Source organism: Ziziphus jujuba, chromosome 1, assembly GCF_031755915.1.
Source record: "Ziziphus jujuba cultivar Dongzao chromosome 1, ASM3175591v1".
Taxonomy (NCBI): domain Eukaryota; kingdom Viridiplantae; phylum Streptophyta; class Magnoliopsida; order Rosales; family Rhamnaceae; genus Ziziphus; species Ziziphus jujuba.
In genome coordinates, this window is record NC_083379.1 from 4,116,569 (window position 1) to 4,135,443 (window position 18,875).

Below are 18,875 nucleotides of genomic sequence, written 5' to 3' on the forward strand. Positions count from 1 at the left end.
TCGTTCATTTTATACTTTTGAGCATCGGTTTTATGGTATTAAATTGGGATATAAATTAGGGTTTTGTGAAATGATTTTTAAATGGGAAAATTTTCAAACGAGTGGAACGAGAGGCCTTGAGAGAAAGATTTTTGTGAAAATAAATTATTATTTTCTTATTATATTATGCCACTTACTGATATTTTTTTATCTTACGTTTGATTTGTTTTAAATCCGTTTCCCTAGGTCCAGGCAATTAGTAGCAGTCTACCTTGCGCTCAGTTTGTCACTTCGTTCTCTCACTACAGTAGCAGTATTTATCTTTTCTTTATTTTACCTTTATCTTTCCGAATTCGTGTATTACTTATTTGTACTTCTAAACTTTGTTAATACTCTTAGAATGCTCTTGTCTATGTTTTTAACTCAGTAGAGACCATATTACTTATGTGTGTAGTTATGGTCTATGGTACAATAGGATGGTTGTGGACTTTTGTGCTGTTGTGGATTTGTTATATATATATATATATATATTGAGGTATTATTGGAAATGCTTGTTTTCGGTTATCCATATTTTAAGTGAGATTTCATTGGATATCTTCTAGGGATTGTCCAGTGGGACTTCACTAGGCGGGATTACTCGGTAGATCTTGGAAGGGTTCTTAGGCAGGATCCTATCACAAAGAGGATAGGTATAATCCATGTCCTAGCCAAGGTGCATGTTGATGTGAATTCATCCGTGCCCGCACAACTGACAACCTGCTAGGTTGCTGACCCGATACGAATGATAATCGGGCCAATCACTAGAGCTCAAGCTAAGAGCTTTAAGGATCACCTTGCTGCTTTTATCCAGGGCATAATCCATTCTCAAGAGGGTGTGTCTATTCATGAAGAACCAAGACCTGTTTTGAGCATATAAGTGGTGGAAGCCGATACGAGCCCGGGTAGCGATTTGGTACTTTTAAGGTGTCCGAGCAGCATGAAATGAGTCCAATGCTTCATGGATTCAATACATATATCTAAGAGGATATGGAATCAAGTCAAGGCAGCTTCAAAACCATTCAAAAAAGGGGTGTGTGCATAAGGAGAAATTTGGCCCGATTTTTGCTGTTTTCTTGTTGGCTTTACTGGATTTTACTTAGTTGGCTTTTTTCTCTTTTTTTCAAGCAAGGGCAACGTGTAAGACTTCATGGTCAGCTTATTTGGCATTCTACAAAGCATATTGAAGCTGATTTGGAGCTCAAATTGGTCAAAGAATTGTCAAAGTCAACTTAGCCAAAAAGCTAGTATTTTAGTTTTCTAATTTAATTTTACTTTTTGTTTTAGGAAATTACCATTACTTTTTTGGTTTTTATTTATTTATTTGCTGGAAAAATAAGTTTAGGAAAGTTATTATTTTAATATTTTAATTGTAAATTAATTAATTCCTAATTCAAAATAAAGAAATTAATTAACCAAAATTAGTTTAGGAAAGAAGTGAGAATTTTGGCCACCATAGGAAACCACTTTGTATGGCCAGTTTTCCATTTGGTTTTAGGGTTTTATTTTGTGACTTTGTAGCCTATTTAAAGGCTTATTTTTCAATAAGAATGAAGCTTGAATTTTATACAGAAACTAATTTGTGAGATTGAATTCTCTTTGTTATCTTTGAACACCTAAAGCACTATTAGAGAGTGAGTGTTTTAGTTTGATTTATCAATAGGTCTTTCATCACCTATTGAGACATCTTTACTATACCAAGGTTTCTAATTACAGGTTGGTTAGGGGTTGAGGTCAATCCATTAAAAATTGAACATAATTAGATCCGGGTTTATATAATAGGGGTTTAGGAACAGGTCGTCCTAGGTTTGTATAATTTGGTATCGGAGCCAAATTTTGTTCAGGTTTGATCTATCTTTATTTGCTTTATTTCTTTTTATGTTATTCTACAATTTTAGCGTTAGATTAAGGTTGCTTCTCTCATCATACACGTTTTGCATATTTTTTTTTTTTAAAAAAATTCATTCCTAGTCAAATTAGGTTTTCTTTGTTCTACCATATTTTTGTTTCCTAGTTTGTTAGTTGTCTTTCATTATTGTTCTTGTTAAATTTGGTTTTTGTTGATTTTTCTTTGCTGTTTTAGTCTTAAATATTTTCATTCATATATTCAAAAAAAAAGAAAAAAGAAAAAAAAAAGAGAGAGTTTTGAAAGCATATTGCATAAAAACCTAAAATTTGTGCAATTTGTTTTGTTTGAAGAGTGGTTTCGGGTTTGGAGAATTTGTGGCTTTAGAATTGCAATTTTTGGTGTTGATCCTTGCTACTGCAATTTTTTATGATCTGTGAGTAAAAAAAAAGGGGGAAAAAAAAAAGAAGAAGAAGTGTTTGCAGAATTTAAAAAAAAAAAAAACCTACACATTTGTTTTTTTTTTTTTTTTTTTTTTGTTGTTGTTGGAGGTCATGGGTTTGGTGAGATTTTGCTATTGGAATTGCTATTTGGTTGCTAATTTTTGTTACTGGAGTTGTGTTTGATATTCAGTGAAAAAGAAAAAGAAAAAGAAGAAAAGCCGAATATTAAAAAAAAAATTCCGGTTTGTTAAATTTGGTGTTGAAATTTGAGTTTGGGAATTTTTTTGAGTTGAAGATTTGATTTGTGATATTTTGAGTTGCTGGAGATTTATTTTTGCTGCTGAATATTTGAATTTTGGGTGCTTAAATTATTTGATTAAAATTAGTTAAAGGAATTGATACAAAACTAGAATTACAAGAACAACAACCAACATTATTCCTTAATTTTTGTTCAAATTGATTCTTGTTCATGTTTGAAATTATTTTTCCTAAATTTTATTCTTGCATCCTTAATCCCTTACCATCTGGTCCAGTTCTTACTAATTCGGAAATTTTCCTTGTTAATTTGTTTATTTTGTCTAGAAAAGCCAAAAATTAGGTGTTTAAAAATTTATTCGGTATTGCTTACTTTTTGCTATTGTTTTGTTTATAAGTTTAATTAAAACATACTTGTGATCTAATTGCTTTTTTATGGGTGTTTTAATTAGAACTTTGAGATAATTTATTGAGTGGAAAAAGGCAAGAGTGTGTGAGCTTAAAAGAAAAAAAAAAAAAAAAACCAAAACTAGTGTGAAAAGACGAGTGTCGAGACCCTGATTGAGTGAAACACATGAGGGAGTGGTATTTGGTGAGAATTTATTTTATTTTGCATTATTTATACTAACATGGCAGATTCAAGGGCGAGAAGAGGAGATCCACCTTTGAGAATTAATAAGGAGGAGTCCGTAGGATTCCATGGTGGTTCTCGAGCTACGGGGAGTGGTGAGCAAACGGACATGAGGGCTATATTGGAGCAATTACAGCGGATGAATGCCCGATTTGACAACATAGATCAAAGGATGGACATGATAGAAATATCACAAAGAGGGCCGAATATAAGGTTGGATGCTCATGGAGGTCGAGGTCGAGGAGGCTGAGAGCTACCAATAGAGGAATTCGGGGGAAGTAACTTTGGATATGACTTGGATGAGGGGTTTGATGAAATTTTTGAACCTCAAGAAAGTCCAATTCGTGGGAGACCAGTAAGGAATGAAGATGATGATCTACGGAATATCAAGGTAAACATTCCACTTTTTATGGGAAAAAGTGATCCGGAAGCATATTTGGAATGGGATGAAAGGATGGAGATGATTTTTGATTGTCATAATTATTTGGAGGCCAAGAAGGTGAAGTTGGCAGCAATGGAGTTTGGTCATTATGCACTCCAATGGCAGACCAACGAGCAAAACACTCGAAGGAGAGTTGGTGATGACTTGATCACTACATGGTGACAAATGAAAGGAGCCATGAGGAAGCGATTCATACCATCACACTATCATAAGTTGCTGCATCAAAGGCTTCAATCTTTATCTCAAGGAAATAGGTTCATGGAGGATTATTACAAGGAGATGGAGATGCTTATGATGAGGTTAAACATCAATGAGGATAGAGAAACAACCATGGCAAGATTCCTTGGTGGTTTGAATCGTGAGATAGCCAACCAACTAGAATTGCAACAATATGTGGAATTGGACGAGATGTTGCATGTGGCTATTAAATTGGAGCATCAATTCAAGAGGAGGGGCGTAGGCTCACGGCTTAGAGGAGTTCCCAACAGCGGAAGATCAATTCCAAGTGGTTGGAGAAACAATCCAACCTATAAAAGCAAGCCAAAGTCGAAGGTGGGAGAAGAAAGCACTAATCGGCCAAGAAAGGAGCTTAAAGCTAAATCTGCCTAAGCACATAAAAATGAGGTAAAATCTGATTCTAAACCTTCAAGATCAAGAGAAATTATTTGTTTTAAGTGCCAAGGATGAGGACACATCGCTAGCCAATGCTCGAATAGAAGGATCATGGTATTAAAAGGCAATGGTGAGCTAGAGCCGGAAAGTGAAGAAAGTGAGTGTGAAATCGAGCAAGAGGAGGATGAAGAGCTTGAAGGTGAGGCTGAAACTTTGAATGCTTCCCATGCTGAATTAAGCTTGGTTTCTAAGAGAGTGCTGGTTGCATACAAAGATGAAGATGAATGCAAAGAGAAAACATCTTCCACACCCGATGTGAGATTCAAGGTAAGATTTATAGCATGATTATTGATAGTGGAAGTCGTACTAATGTAATTAGTAACATTGTGGTTGATAAATTAAGCTTAACAACTATTAAACATTCAGAACCATATAGTTTACAGTGGCTAAATGATAGTGGTGAGATGAAAGTAAATAAACAAGTCAAAATAAAATTCAGCACTAATAAATATGTGGATGTGGTTTTGTGTGATGTTGTGCCTATACATGCGGGACGTATTTTACTTGGTAGGCCTTGAAAATTTGATAGAGATGCTATTCATTATGGTAGAGAGAATAGTATTAATTTTATATTTAAAGATAAAAAGGTCAAGCTGGAGGCATTAACTCCTAAAGAGGTGTACAAAGATCAAATACAAATACAACAAAGGAGGGTGGCTGAACAACTTAAGGAGAGAACTAGCATGGCCCCCATGGCAACAACACCCATCCAAGGAGTCCAAGCCGTGCAAGACCAACCAGGTAAGTGCTCTAAGAATCAAATTGAGTTGAAAAATCATGGGAACGCCGAAAGTGAGGTGAGAAGTGGAGAGAAACCCAAGATTGTGAGAGAAGTGAGAAATGCCAAGAGTGAGAGCCAAACTGAGGGGAAGAAAGAAAAAGAAAGAAAATAAAAGAAAAATAAAAATTTTATTTGAGTTTTGGGGATGTTAATAAAGCTATCTTGAGTAAGAAACCATTGCTATTCATGAAACATAAAGATGCTTATTTAAAAATGTTTTTGTTGTATAGAACTTTATCTGCCTTGTTGAGAGCTTTACTTTGTGAAAATTTAGAAATTTGGAAGAGATTATTTGCTAACTTTAAAAAGTGTAATTTTTACAATAATAAGCATGTATTTTTAGATTTTTTTGTGTTAGTGTTTGACACAGGAGAATGGATTTGGTTACACTTAAGAAAGGAAAGGTTTCCAAAGCAATAAAAGTCAAAGCTTATGCCTCGAGGGGATGGACTTTTTTAAACTTTGGAGCGAATCAATGAAAATGCCGACAAACTTTACTTACCAGGTAAGTACAATGTTAGTGCCACATTTAATATTACTGAATTATCTCCTTTTTCTGTAGGTGATGATCTTGATTTGAAGACAAATCTTTTTCAAGAGGAGGGGAATGATGCTAATCAGTCCGTGCCCGCACAACCGACAACCTGCTGGGTTGTTGACCCGATACGAATGAAGACCGGGCCAATTACGAGAGCTCAAGCTAAAAGGTTTAGGGATCACCTTATTGCTTTTATCCAGGGCATAATCCATTCTCAAGAGGGCGCGTTTATTCTCACAGAATCAAGACCTGTTTTGAGCATACAAGTGGTGGAAGCTGATACGGACCCGGGTAGCGGTTTTGGTACTTTTAAGGTATCTGAGTAGCATGAAATGAGTCCAATGCTTCATGAATTCAATACATATGTATAAGAGGATATGGAATCAATTAAAGGCAGCTTGAATTTTATACAGAAACTAATTTGTGAGATTGAATTCTCTTTATTATCTTTGAACACCTAAAACACCATTAGAGAGTTAGTGTTTTAGTTTGACTTATCAATAGGACTTCCATCACCTATTGTGGTAGCTTCACTATACCAAGGTTTCTAATCATAGGTTAGTTAGGGGTAGATATCAATCCATTAAAACTTGAACATAATTAAATCCGGACTAATATAATACGGGTTTAGGAGTAGGTCGTCCTAGGTTCGTATCATATGCTTTTGTATATTAAGCTAAGGGAAACTATAATTGATCAATTATTATGGTTTGTGATTGCGCATGTGCATGTAATTTTAAATAAATTTGTCAAAATACGGACAAAAAAGGAAAATAATAACTAAAAAACTAAATAAATAAAATGAAATTTTCAGTTACCAATTTTGTTATTTTGTTATACAACCATTTATGTATTCTTGTTTGTGGGAATTTAGTTAACATGGATTTATTTGAATCAAGGATGTTGATAACACTATAATATTATATTATTTGCTTAAATATTGTAAAATATTTTAAATAATTAATAAAAAAAAACTAATGTAGAAAAATATTCACAACTGTTTCCAAATCAATTCCAGTTGACCAACAAAACAATAAATTTTGTTTACCAAAAATTATTATTGAACAAAACAATAATTTTGCTCTTGGACTATCTAAAACAATGATAGCTGATAAATTAGTCTAAAATAATCCAGGCTCACAGCCATTAAAAAAAAAAAAAAAAGGATCTATTTGTTCCTGATCCATTATTATTTGGTCCTAATATGCTGATTATTTTTTTTGTTAAAGCAATGTTATAATAGTTTATTTTGGTACAGATTTATAGGTATTATAGATTTATAGATTTATAAGTGCTTCTTCATGAAGTTTTGGTGATTTCGTGCAAAGTATATATTACTGGTACATAAATAATGTGTTTTAGCTTTTAAAAGTATTTCTAAGGAACTCTTTTAAGTATAAAGAGTATCTTTCATATATCAAAGAGTATATTTAAACATAAAGAGTAGAACTCTTAAAACGTTTCTAACAATACGTTTTGTATCACACTCTTTATTTTTATTTTTTCAATAAACATTTATTGTTATGTTCATTTCCTTCCTTTTTTGTTTTTTTGTTTTTGACAATAAATATTTTTAAAATATATTAATGTAATATAATGGTATTGGAATTTAATAAGCATTAAATAATATTAATATAATATTAGATATAAAGAGTGTTTCTTACTTTTTAAATTTGGAGAGCCAAACCCACTCTATATTTTAAAAAGTCAAAATACAAAATGGATTAGAGCTTGTTTTTAAAGATTAGTTCTTCAAAATAAAAAATTTATATTGGATAACTAGTCACTTAGGAATGTTCTAAGGATGTGTCTAGTTCTTTGCAATAAAAAAAGGAGGCAAGGGAAATATTTTTCTATGAATGCAATTTTCTGCAAGCATTCTAACTATGCTTATAGGCGATGGTGGTTTGGAAATTATGGAGAAACTGGAAAATATATAATTTCTTTTAAAAAAAAGGGAAAAGAGAATAAATAAAAATGAGAAGAAAAGGAAAGCGAAAACAAGATATATTTTTGTTGCTAGAAAGTCCAGCTACGTTGGGCTAGGAGCTGGTAGAGCCTTGCGCATATCCTGACACATAAAAACATAGCATAACCTATAATATTAATTATTATGACACGCCATTGTTACTCTGTTCTTAATGAAGGTTAATAATGACAAATTATATGTAATAAGTAAAATGAATAATAATTCATATTTTCTTAATGGTCCTGCTGCCACATTTGCGCTTCTGTTCTCCTAAAAGGGGGAAAAAGCTGGAGTGTCATCTAAAATTGATCAGAAATCATAAAGCCTTTGGTGCAGGCATTTAATCCAGCTCTATAATTCTCTATTTTTCATCGGACAAATGGTTTTATAATGAAAAAAAAAAAAAATTCAATCTATATAAGCTTAAGGCATGTTAGTTTAACACCGTAACAGTACACGTCAGACTTGTGATTGCATCCCCATTTTGTAATTTTCAGTTAAATCTCTTTATTTATCCCCTTGACCTTTTTAATCTAAAAAAAGTATGCTACCTAATTAAGTTTTTATGAATTAAATTTTAAAACAATTAACTTCACCATCATCCATATTCCATTATGTCTTGTATAATTATAAATTAACTTTAATCTTTAGTTTGTATGACAACCACACTTTTCCTCAATACAATGATAAGTCAGGTTTAAATTTCCAAACAAGTATCCGTCAGCAAAGCCATAATTAAGGACTAAAAGAATGTTAGCTCTATCACATTCCTATCTACTATTTTTCCCATCCTACTATTTTTACTTTCTTCTTTTCCCATTTTCCCCCACAAAACTTGAGGTTGTGCCGTAGGCTGGAAGTAAAATGTGGAGGTGACTTGTAAGACAATGTACTTATGGATTAAACAATAATAATAACAACAACAACAATAATAATAATAATAATAAAATGTTCTACTAAATTAACAAGTTGCATTTATTTTTTCCTTAATGTATAACTTGTTGGATCATAAATAATTAATTTATCTAGTTAAGTCAATAGTCAAGGTGTGCCAACTACGTTTGTCTCTGTAGCAGAGTAATTTGGAATTTACATGCACATCTCACTGCGTTGATTTTTAGAGAAGGTATTTACATGAAGTTGGACAGAAGACTACTTAATATTTTCATAATTTCGAATGCGAAATCATAAAAAGAACCAAATTTCGGTCATAAAAAAAGGAAAAAAGTAGAAAAGGTATATATATATATATATATATATTTAAATTTATTAATTTCTTTATGATTTTTTTAAATCCTTATTTTATTCAACATTATATATAGATTCTAATAGAAATATATATATATATATATGTATATATATATTTCTTCAACTCCAAACGATCAAACAAGATTTCTCCAATTCTTAATTTGCACAAACTAAATTAATATGTCTAAATCTTCAATTTCAGTTTGAAAATTGGGTAGGTCTTCTTCTCAAATATTATTATGCTGCTACCTGGATTGTCATAGTCGTCTCAGTTCTTCTCACACCAACTTCTTTTTGGGGATATTGATGCCGATGTAAAGGTCTGGTATTAGTGTCAAGATGATAAAGCGCTGTGACCATAACAATTGAGGAAACAAACATGGGAATTGGACCAAAAAACCATAGCAGCAGATTCAGAGCAAAGTAGAGTGCTCTGAGACTAAGTGACCAAAAATTACTTCCGCTTATAACAGCCAATTCCACATTCTCAAATGGGATATCAGTGTACGGCATGCTTATAAGATGATTGGCATGAACAAAATGCCGAGCCAATTGAACGAAGCAAGCGAAGGCAAGAACAAAAAAACTCAAGAGGCTTATGTACTTGATGGACATGGTGGCTCCGCTTGTGTCTCCGTATATCAAAGAGCTCCTGAAGATGCTATCTTTCGATGAGCTTCCGAGCCAAGTACCAATAAGAGAACTGAGGGTCAGAGAGACTGAACATAGAAATGTTGCTGCAGATGTGTTTGATTGGATCACAGATAGAGCTGTGCCAACATCTCTTTTATCCACCTGAGATTGAAATTGAATATTTGAACAAGTTTTCTAGACATGTTTTGGGATTAAATTTGTGCTCGTACTAGAGGATAAATTAAAATTGCTTAAATTTAATCAAAATTTACCTGCATAACACTATCAACCCACGCTTTCTTGTCATTGTTTTCGAAGCCAATGACAGTGGTATGAGGAAGATGCAGACATCTGTAGAGTAGGAAAATAGGGTAGGAAAACATGAGGAACAATCCACTTGGGACTAGGAACAAATCCAGGTTCTGCTTTTCGAAACCCATAACTGTTTTTCGTTTCTTTTCTTTTCCTGGTGTGCCCAATATGAAAATTTGGGCAACTTTATCGGGTTATTTATATAAATTCATTTTTTTTTTCAATAAATATTTCTGATCGCCAATAGGGACTTATAATTACTCTTTTTTGGATTTCTTTAATGAACCTTTGACTTTCCCAATTCGACTGCATAGCCAACTTGCAAGTCTTTTATCCACTCCACGTGCATGGCACTTAATTACTTAAAATAATAATAATAATAATAATAAAAGAAACTAAAAAATTATTGGGAAGTGTTAGGGTGATTGAGAGACTACGTTACAGAGCAGTGGAGATCAAAAGGTTACTTAGGCATGGGCATTCCTTGTTTGATGGATTAGAAAGTTCTGGTATTGTCCTAGACAAATTTAGTTCGGCAGTTGCATGATATATACTTGGCTAATTTTGGATTTTTAGTTTAATTTCTTGTAAAGTCTTGAGATTTTTGACTCTTTTGCACTTCCAATCCCTCCGGATATGCTTAAAGCCTTGCACATATGCATTTTATAATTTCAGCTTCCACTCATTGACCCGCTCGTTGATATTCTATTTTTTGAAACCACGTTTAAAAAGTTTAGGTAGCGTACTCGTTAGAAACTTCCTCATGTTATGATCCAATGTAATATATATACAGCAATATATAAAACACAATATAATTCTTAGTTGAGTTCTTCTTTTCACACGATCAAAATTGCCTTTTGCACTGCATTTTTCTCCATTTACATATTTTAAAAAATATTTTTCTCTTTTATTTTCTCATTCCATAGATTTTAAAATACATCGAATTTTTTTTCATGTTCTGTTCCTTTTCTAAACAATCCCATCCACCATTTCAAGATCCAAAGAGATAAATTTCTCTTTGATTTGTTGTTTTAATTATAAAATTTATCTCATAAAAATTTAAAATTTTATTAAAAAAATCTTAAATTTATATATACATGATCAAAAACCCATCAAAGACTTTTCTGTCCAAAGTGGGTTTGCAGAAATTATTCCAAAATTAAGGAAATTTTTTTTTTTTTTTTTTTTTGGGGTCTAAATTCAAGCTTTTTGGCTTTACAAATTACAACTACAAAGTGTAGCGGCTCAAAAAGGTATTTGGCCTGGAAATAAGTAGAGTGGAACGAAACTGCGGCAATGGTTGCCAATAGTTAATAGGGTAGGAAGAGAATTTTTTTTATTAAAAAAAAAAAAGAAAAATAAAAAATACTGAAAAAACAAAGAAAAAAGGATAGTTTAGGAAATTGAAAAAGTTGAGACTGTATAAAGATTATTTTAAAGTGTGCTAGAACTTCTCTTCTTAGTTTTAATGTTTTTTTGTTTTTTTGTTGACATTAATTTTCACTGACTATTTAGAATATAGAAAAATTATTTCAGATTTGATTTGATTTGATTTGTTTTGTTTTTGGTATTATGTTGGAATTTATTTTGTATTCCTAATATCCCGCCGCCAGATTGCTTTCAAGAATTTGGAAACAGGCTCAGAGCAAAGATTCTCTTATCCATGATTTCTAATGGGATCAACACAATAACAAACTCTAAATTCCCTCGTATTGGAGATGTTTATGGTCAAAATAACTAATTATAATTAGTCAGGACAGAATTTGTACCAGGCAATGTAACACTACCCGTATTGGATTGCCACATAAAAACATCTACGATGGCTATGTTGAAAGCGTTGGAAGAGTTTGCTTTATAAATATTTATTTGATAGATATTCAATTCAAAAATTAATCATCATTATTTCTGTTTAAATTTTAATTAATTAAGAGTATCATTAATGACATCATCTACTTTACCAAATATATATAGGAATAAGTCACTATGCAATAAATAACTATAACTAAATATAAAATAATCAAACATTTTAAAAAATAATAATAAGACAGATCTCAACAGTAAATAGCCCAGTTAGGCCTTAAAGGCTTAGGCTCACTAGTACAGAACAAGCCCACCTAAAATCCAATTTTAAAGGCCCAAATCCAAAAAAAAAAAAAAAAATGAAAGAGGAAAAAAAATGAAGAGCAATTTGTATTTTATTTATGAACTTAATATCAGATACAAATTTTAACTCTGTAGACAACTAGTTTTGACCATAAAAATCTAATTTAAACCGCAATACGTATATAAACTAAATACTCGATCATTACGGTAATGTCTAAAACATTAAATTGAAGCATAATTTTCACAATAAAAATGATTGTTTCTAAAGTTAAGGAAAAACCTCAATTAGAGACTTTAAACCGAAGATGGGTGATATGTTGTAGCGGCTGAAACCAGACCCCAAGAAAAGCTTTTCCCAATCTCTCTGGCTTCTCTCTCTTCCAGTAGCTACAGACATCATCATCACGTCGCCCAAAAGCTTTGTCTCAGTCACTTGGTGCTCATCTTCATTCTTATTAATCACTATGTCTATGACAATAACCTTTCCTCCATCGCTTGGAATTGCTTCTCTGCATTTCTTCAGAATCTTCAAGCATTCCTCGTCGCTACACGAGTGCAAAGTCAACTGTACACCACTCATAATTTCACCATCAAATTCAAAGTAGTTACTTTATTAACGTTAGCAAGATTGTGTTCCAATTCACAAATATTAGTATCGCATAAATTAAACTTCAATGACAGTGTGTGTTTGAGAGCAGGGTGTCAAAATTCATGGGAAACAGGTCATACCTTAAGCAGAAGAGCATCAGCTGAAGGAATAGACTGAAACATATCACCTGCAATAAACTTCAAGTTTTGGGTGTCTGGTAAATTAGCAACCACATGGGGTCGATCAAGCACTGTGCACTTCAACTGAGGGAATGTCTCGGTGATGATCCTAGCAAATTTTCCTGTACCACCTCCTACATCAACCAGCGAACCCAAGCCTTGGAATACAGGTCTGCAGTCTTTAATAACCAATTTCAACATCTCAGAATCACAGGCCATTGCTTCATTGAATAGGCTGCTATATGCAGGATTGTGGTCTGCATATTCCCAAAATTGCATACCATGTGTACTCTCAAATGGAGTAGTCCCTCTGTCCCCTTTAAACCAATTTCCCATGAATTGCCATGGAGTAGTCAAACAAGGATCAAGTAGTGCAAGAACAAACGGTGACAGGCAGGGGAGCTTATCTTTCAGGAGGAGCCTAGAAGAAGGGGTGAGATCATATGCTGCTTCTTCTTCTTTATTGTGATCTCCTTTTTCTTGATTTGTATCAAGTGGTAGTGTTGCAGCAAAGAAACCGGAGTGTACCAAGAGGGACATGAGCCTGTAAACGAAGCCAGTTTTTGAAGGGTGAATCTCCAGTGCTGTGACCAAATCAGGGAGAGTGATGGGTCGGCCATGGTTGTGGATTATGTCAGGTATGCCAAGCTCAACTGCGCATTTGAGAGACATGGAATTTATGTAGTTGAATACATGCTTATACAAGTGGGATTGCGCTTGAAATAATTCGCTTCCCTCAAGGAGATCCATAATTTTGTATTTTGGATATCTTGTATACTTCTGGTTTCAGCCTTGCTGCCTGTATTTAATGCATAACCTTATGAAAATTGAAGAAAATAAAATAAGATAAAGTAAAAAACAGAAGCAAGTTTAGCCTATGAAAAACATTTCATGTGGCCAATGAGTACTAAAATTTATAATCTAAAAAGGAAAAAATCTGACTTTTCCTTGATGATAAATTTCTGTGACCCTTTTGAATAAAGCCCATTATAGACAATCAAAAGCACAAAGATCAACGTGTTAAAAAGTAAATAATAAATAATTTGTAATTTTGTATCAAAGTCGGCATGAGGAAAAGTTTGATTTGGATACTTAATGGTTAGAAAAGTGACATGTGTCTTGCATTTAGTGTAAGGAAATCAAATTGTTTACTAAAACCATAGTAAGTTGCCACATTTAAGCTAGCTTTAAATATATTGAGTAGTTAGTTAATAGGTTGACATGTGTACTCCGAGCTGTACTTTTACATGTATTGAAAAGAAAACAGCAAAGCATATGGCGGTTGTTTACCTTGAACCGTCTCTTTTAAGCTTGTATATAGGCTTGTACCAACTTACTTTGAATTAATGAAAAAGAGCAATAATTACATATATTCTTTAATTTTTTAGCTTTTCTCTTCCTTCAAATTAGAATTAGCCTTGGTCCTTCTTTTTTCTTTTACCTCTTTTATTTTATCCAAGTCTTCTATTTTTAACATATTATCCAACAAATTTGATATCAGAACCTCATTTTTATCCCTTTTATAAAATATCCATGACAGTCAATAATCAATCAACTTTTAGTTATATCCAAAATCTAATTCCCATATTTACCGATGAAAATTATGATTTTTGGTGCACCCAATTAAAAATCTTTTTTATCTCACAAGATTTGTGGGATATAATTGAAGAAGGCTATAATGAGCCTGCAAGTCCCGAGCAACTACAATCGTGGACGGAAGCAGCAAAAAAGGAGTACAAGCAAAACATCCAAAGAGAAGCACGAGCACTACTTTTCATTCAACAAGGGGTAAGTAAAAGCATCTTCCCTAGAATATATCAAATGCAACAAAATTTAAAACTGCATGGAAAATTCTAAAACAACAATTTGGAGGCTATGAAAAGATAATCTTTATTAAACTTCAAATTCTTTGGAGAGAATTTGATAATTTAGCAATAAAAGAAAACGAAAATATCCAAAAATTTTCTTCTAGAGTTTCTGGAATTATTAACCAAATTAGAAGTTATGGAGATACTACTGCTGATAAAAAAATTGTAGAAAAAATATTAAGATGTTTGCCAGCAAATTTCAAGCATATTGTTGCAGCCATAGAAGAATCCAAAGATTTGAAAACATAGTCTTTGGATCAACTATTTGGCTCTCTCGAAGCACATGAAAAAAGAATGAGTAGGTTTCCTAACCAACCTGTGGAGCAAGCATTCAAATCAAATTGCAACATCACATAAAGGAATTTGGCAACCTCAACAAGCAAATTAACAAGAAAAAGAGGTTCCTTCAAAAGAGGACATGGTAATCAAGGCCGAGGCAGAGGAGGAAGAAACAATTATGAGTAAAGAAATTTCCTGGGTAATTCTAAACCTTATTGCATAATTTGCAAAAAACCTGGGCATAAGTCAAAAGATTGTCGTTTTAAATGCACAAAGTGCAAAATTTCTAATCATTCACAAAGAGATTGTTGGTTTAAAGACATGCAATAAAGGAATGAAGTTAATTATTCTGAAAAGGTTGAAGATAGTCAAGTATTTTATTCATGTATGTCTATTAAAAAAGAATCAAAACATACATGGTTTTTGGATAGTGGATGCAGTAGTCATATGACAGGTGATCCATAACTCTTTGTGAAGATAGATAAAAACTTTTTATCTCAAGTAAAGCTTGGAGATGGAAAGTCACATGAAGTCAAAAGGAAAATGAGTAATAGCAGTAAACTCTAAAGGAGGTAACTCTAAACGCATCCATGATGTGCTTTATGTTCCTGGATTAACATCAAATCTCTTAAGTGTTGGCCATTACTTCGAAAAAATTATTCTATAATTTTTGATGGAGAAGAAAGCACAATTATCGATAAAAATAAAAACATCATGGTGGCAAAAATAAAAATGAATCAAAATAATGTTTTTCCTCTTATTATGTCACGTGATGAAAAATTAGCTTTTTAAAGTTAAAAATTGGATGAGTCATACTTATGGCATCTAAGATATGGACATTTAAATTATAATGGCCTAACATTATTAAAAGACAAAAATATGGTTTTAGGCCTACCTCTTATTGCCCACATAGATAGAGTCTATGAAGGATGCATATATGGAAAAATGTATAGATTGCCATTTTCCAAAAATATCTGGAGAGTAAAGGCACCATTAGAATTGGTACATTCTGATATTTTTGGACCAACTTGAACTCCATCCTTGAATGGAAGAAGATATTTTCTTCTGTTTGTTGATGATTATACCCGAATGATGTGGGTATATTTTCTAAAAGAAAAGTCAGAAGCTTTTTCGGTATTCCAAGAATTCAAGGCGCTTGTAGAAAAGCAAGTCGGAAAGCTGCTGAAGACACTTCGAACAGACCGTGGAGGAGAATTCATGTCTAAACCATTTATAGAGTACTGCAAGAAAAATGGAGTTCAAAGACGACTCATTGTTTGGCATACCCCATAGCAAAATGGTGTAGCTGAGCGAAAAAACAGAACAATTGCAGAAATGGCCAAAAGTATGCTAAAGGAGAAAGGCCTTCCAAATAACTACTGGGCAGAAGCCGTCAACACTGCCTTCTACATTTTGAATAGATCTCCAACAAAAGCTATCCTAAACAAGACTCCATATGAAGTAACATCCCGTTCTGAACAACATCGGAATTTTCTTCACGTTGACCAAGGTTGACTAGGATTGACTGCCGATGATCGAGAAGGGTTAAAATTTGACTTTTTGATCCGGATGGAATTTCTCTTTAATTGGGGTATCATTACAAAGTATGCATTGACCCGAGTACATAGACTAGTAGCACATTGAAAATGGAGCTATGGTTTGAAAGTTATGGGCAAAACAAATTGAGGTCCAAACAGCCTAAAGGGTGCCCGAGTTGACTTTTTGTTTGTGCAAAGTTAAGTTTTTACTCATGCACGGTTGTGAAGTACTCGTCGATACAAGTTCATAGACTAGCGGCACGCCCGAAACGGATATGTGATTTACAAATTATGGATCTACAAAGTTTTTTTTTGTAATACTGTATTATTTTAATATTATTGTTTATATATATATACATTTATTTTTATTTTCTTTTTCTTTTTCTTTTTTTCCTTTTCCCCCACATGGGAAAATGCCCACGGGCTTCTTCTTGTTTTTCCTTCTTCTCTTTCTCTCTTCATTTCTCCTTCCCATCAATCTCTCTCTCCTTGCTGCATCTTTTCCGGCCACCAGACGACCACACGCGCCAGCCATCAGTGTAGCCCAGTCATCGGCAAGCTCAGCTGCCAAGTTTGGCAGTTAGCTGACTGACGACCTGCCCAGATCGATGGATGAAGCTGGCGGCGGCCCATTTCGATTTTCCAGCGATTTCATTGTTTTCCGGTCAACCTAGTCCGATTTCATATCCTATTCCTCATATTTTGGACCTACTGAGCTCGATTTTGAGGTCCATTCAGCTCAATTCCCTGTCGTTTGGAAGACACGACAAGTTGAAGTTCGGTCGAAAGCTTTCGTCCACTTTCCGGCCACCTCCGGTCGAGTTGAGTCCAATGGAGATCGGTAACGTATTCCTCGTCCCCTTAGCTTTTCGTTGATACCTTATTTACAAATTTTGGACACTGTTTGTGTTAGCCCCCCTGGTATTGGGTATTATTTATCCGAATAAAATATTAATTTATTTGGTTCTATGTAATATTGTTGTTCTTGGAGCTTGTGTGAGTCGTAGAATTGATCCTATGGAGGATCTTGGTTGGATTGTATGCTCGAGGTGAGTAACCCATCTTCAAAATTATTTTCGAATGTTAAATTAATTATATATTGGAATATTTTAATATTTGAATGTTTTTATTCTATGTTGATTATGTGATAAAATGTGAATTAAATTTTGATGCCAATATTTGAATAATTTGAAGTATATGATTTTTTGACAAATTATAAAAATTTAGATTTTATGGTAATTTGATATTTAAAGGAAGTGTGAATTTAATGTTATTTGATTTATTGTAGAATTTATTTATGAGAATTTTGATTGTTGTGGATTTTATGATGTTTAAATGACATATTTGATTCAAATTGGTTTTTTTGAAGGTTTGAGACAGAAATATTGATTTAAATTATTATGTTCAAAAATATTTATGCCATTGGAAAATTTGTATATTTAAATTGATGGAATTGAGAGCTGATGGATTTGAAATTGATGGAATTTATGCGATGGATTTATGATGATGATTTATAAAGGAATAGTGGAAAAATTTACTGGTTGAATTAGATGGAATAAATCCGGTGATATTTATGAAATTTTGAGATTTGAAAAAATATATATATATATATATTGATTTTTTAAAATTTGTATAAAGAACACGTACTGGTGTTCTTTATACATGGATATGATTAGCACGCAGGTGGATATGGTGAGTGCGCAGGTGGGTGTGAGTAGCGCGTAGGTGATTATGAGATTGTCCTGTGGTTGCCATCGGATGAGGGTAAACCGCCCCTCCATGGCCGGGATGCCTGTTTGCAGCAGCGCAGTAGGACGCCATGCGGCCGTATGCCGGTTTCTCTCTTTAACCTCCTGCCTGGCGGTGCCTGGGATGCTGGGTACTGTTGGCATCACTGGTATATAGTGGGTGCATCAAATGGTTTTCACGACGCTATTTTAATCATACAATAGTTTAGAATTTTATTTAAATTAAAATGTTTTTAATAGTATTTTATAAATTAAATTGTTTTGGTAATCTAAATTGAGTTCTATTATTAATTATTTGGTTTTATTTTATTTATTTAAATATTTTTTGGATCATTTTTGTTAATGTAAATTTTATTGTGTTTTCGTATTAATTGTTTATAATACTTTATTTCCAATTTAATATTTGTCATTAGTCTTATTTTTTATAATTATTTCTCACTAAAATTTTTGGATTATTAATTTATTGTGTTTTATTTGCAAATTATTAATTAAATATTTTCTAGATTTTTGGGGCATGAAATGTTGGGTTTTGAGAAAATGTTTTAAAAAGGGAACATTTTAAACTTAGTGAATCGTAAGGGTTTTGAGAGAAAACATTATTTTCAAATACTTAATAATTAATTACTTATTTATTATTGATTAATCAAGTTAATAATAATAATAATATTATTATTATTATTATTTATTTTCCTGTTTAGTAGATTAGGTTACCCACTGAGATAATTAGCATCTCACGTTTTTAAATTCCGTTCTCTTAGGCCTAGGTTAGTCGACGTTGATCGTCCG

At 32.9% G+C, this 18,875-nt stretch overlaps 2 protein-coding genes across 2 annotated transcripts; both read right to left on the minus strand.

Annotated features, from left to right (window-relative positions):
* Positions 1-8,992: 8,992 nt before the first annotated feature.
* LOC125419412 (uncharacterized) lies at positions 8,993-9,913 on the minus strand. Its single transcript, XM_048465264.2, has 2 exons — positions 9,746-9,913; positions 8,993-9,635 (listed from the first exon to the last, which is right to left on the minus strand). The coding sequence occupies exons 1-2, from the start codon at positions 9,911-9,913 to the stop codon at positions 9,078-9,080; spliced, it is 726 nt and encodes a 241-aa protein (XP_048321221.2). The 3' UTR covers positions 8,993-9,077.
* A 2,049-nt stretch (positions 9,914-11,962) lies between these two features.
* Positions 11,963-13,473, minus strand: LOC107411015 (trans-resveratrol di-O-methyltransferase). Its single transcript, XM_060811399.1, has 2 exons — positions 12,618-13,473; positions 11,963-12,453 (listed from the first exon to the last, which is right to left on the minus strand). The coding sequence occupies exons 1-2, from the start codon at positions 13,404-13,406 to the stop codon at positions 12,157-12,159; spliced, it is 1,086 nt and encodes a 361-aa protein (XP_060667382.1). The 5' UTR covers positions 13,407-13,473; the 3' UTR covers positions 11,963-12,156.
* Positions 13,474-18,875: the final 5,402 nt, after the last annotated feature.

Excerpts from the sequence above, each read along its gene's own strand:
- LOC125419412 (XM_048465264.2), bottom strand. The coding sequence starts at position 9,913 with ATGGGTTTCGAAAAGCAGAACCTGGATTTGTTCCTAGTCCCAAGTGGA. Across the intron at positions 9,636-9,745 it reads GGGTTGATAGTGTTATGCAG|GTGGATAAAAGAGATGTTGG; the intron begins GTAAATTTTGAT and ends TTTCAATCTCAG.
- LOC107411015 (XM_060811399.1), bottom strand. The coding sequence starts at position 13,406 with ATGGATCTCCTTGAGGGAAGCGAATTATTTCAAGCGCAATCCCACTTG. Across the intron at positions 12,454-12,617 it reads CTGATGCTCTTCTGCTTAAG|TTGACTTTGCACTCGTGTAG; the intron begins GTATGACCTGTT and ends AGTGGTGTACAG.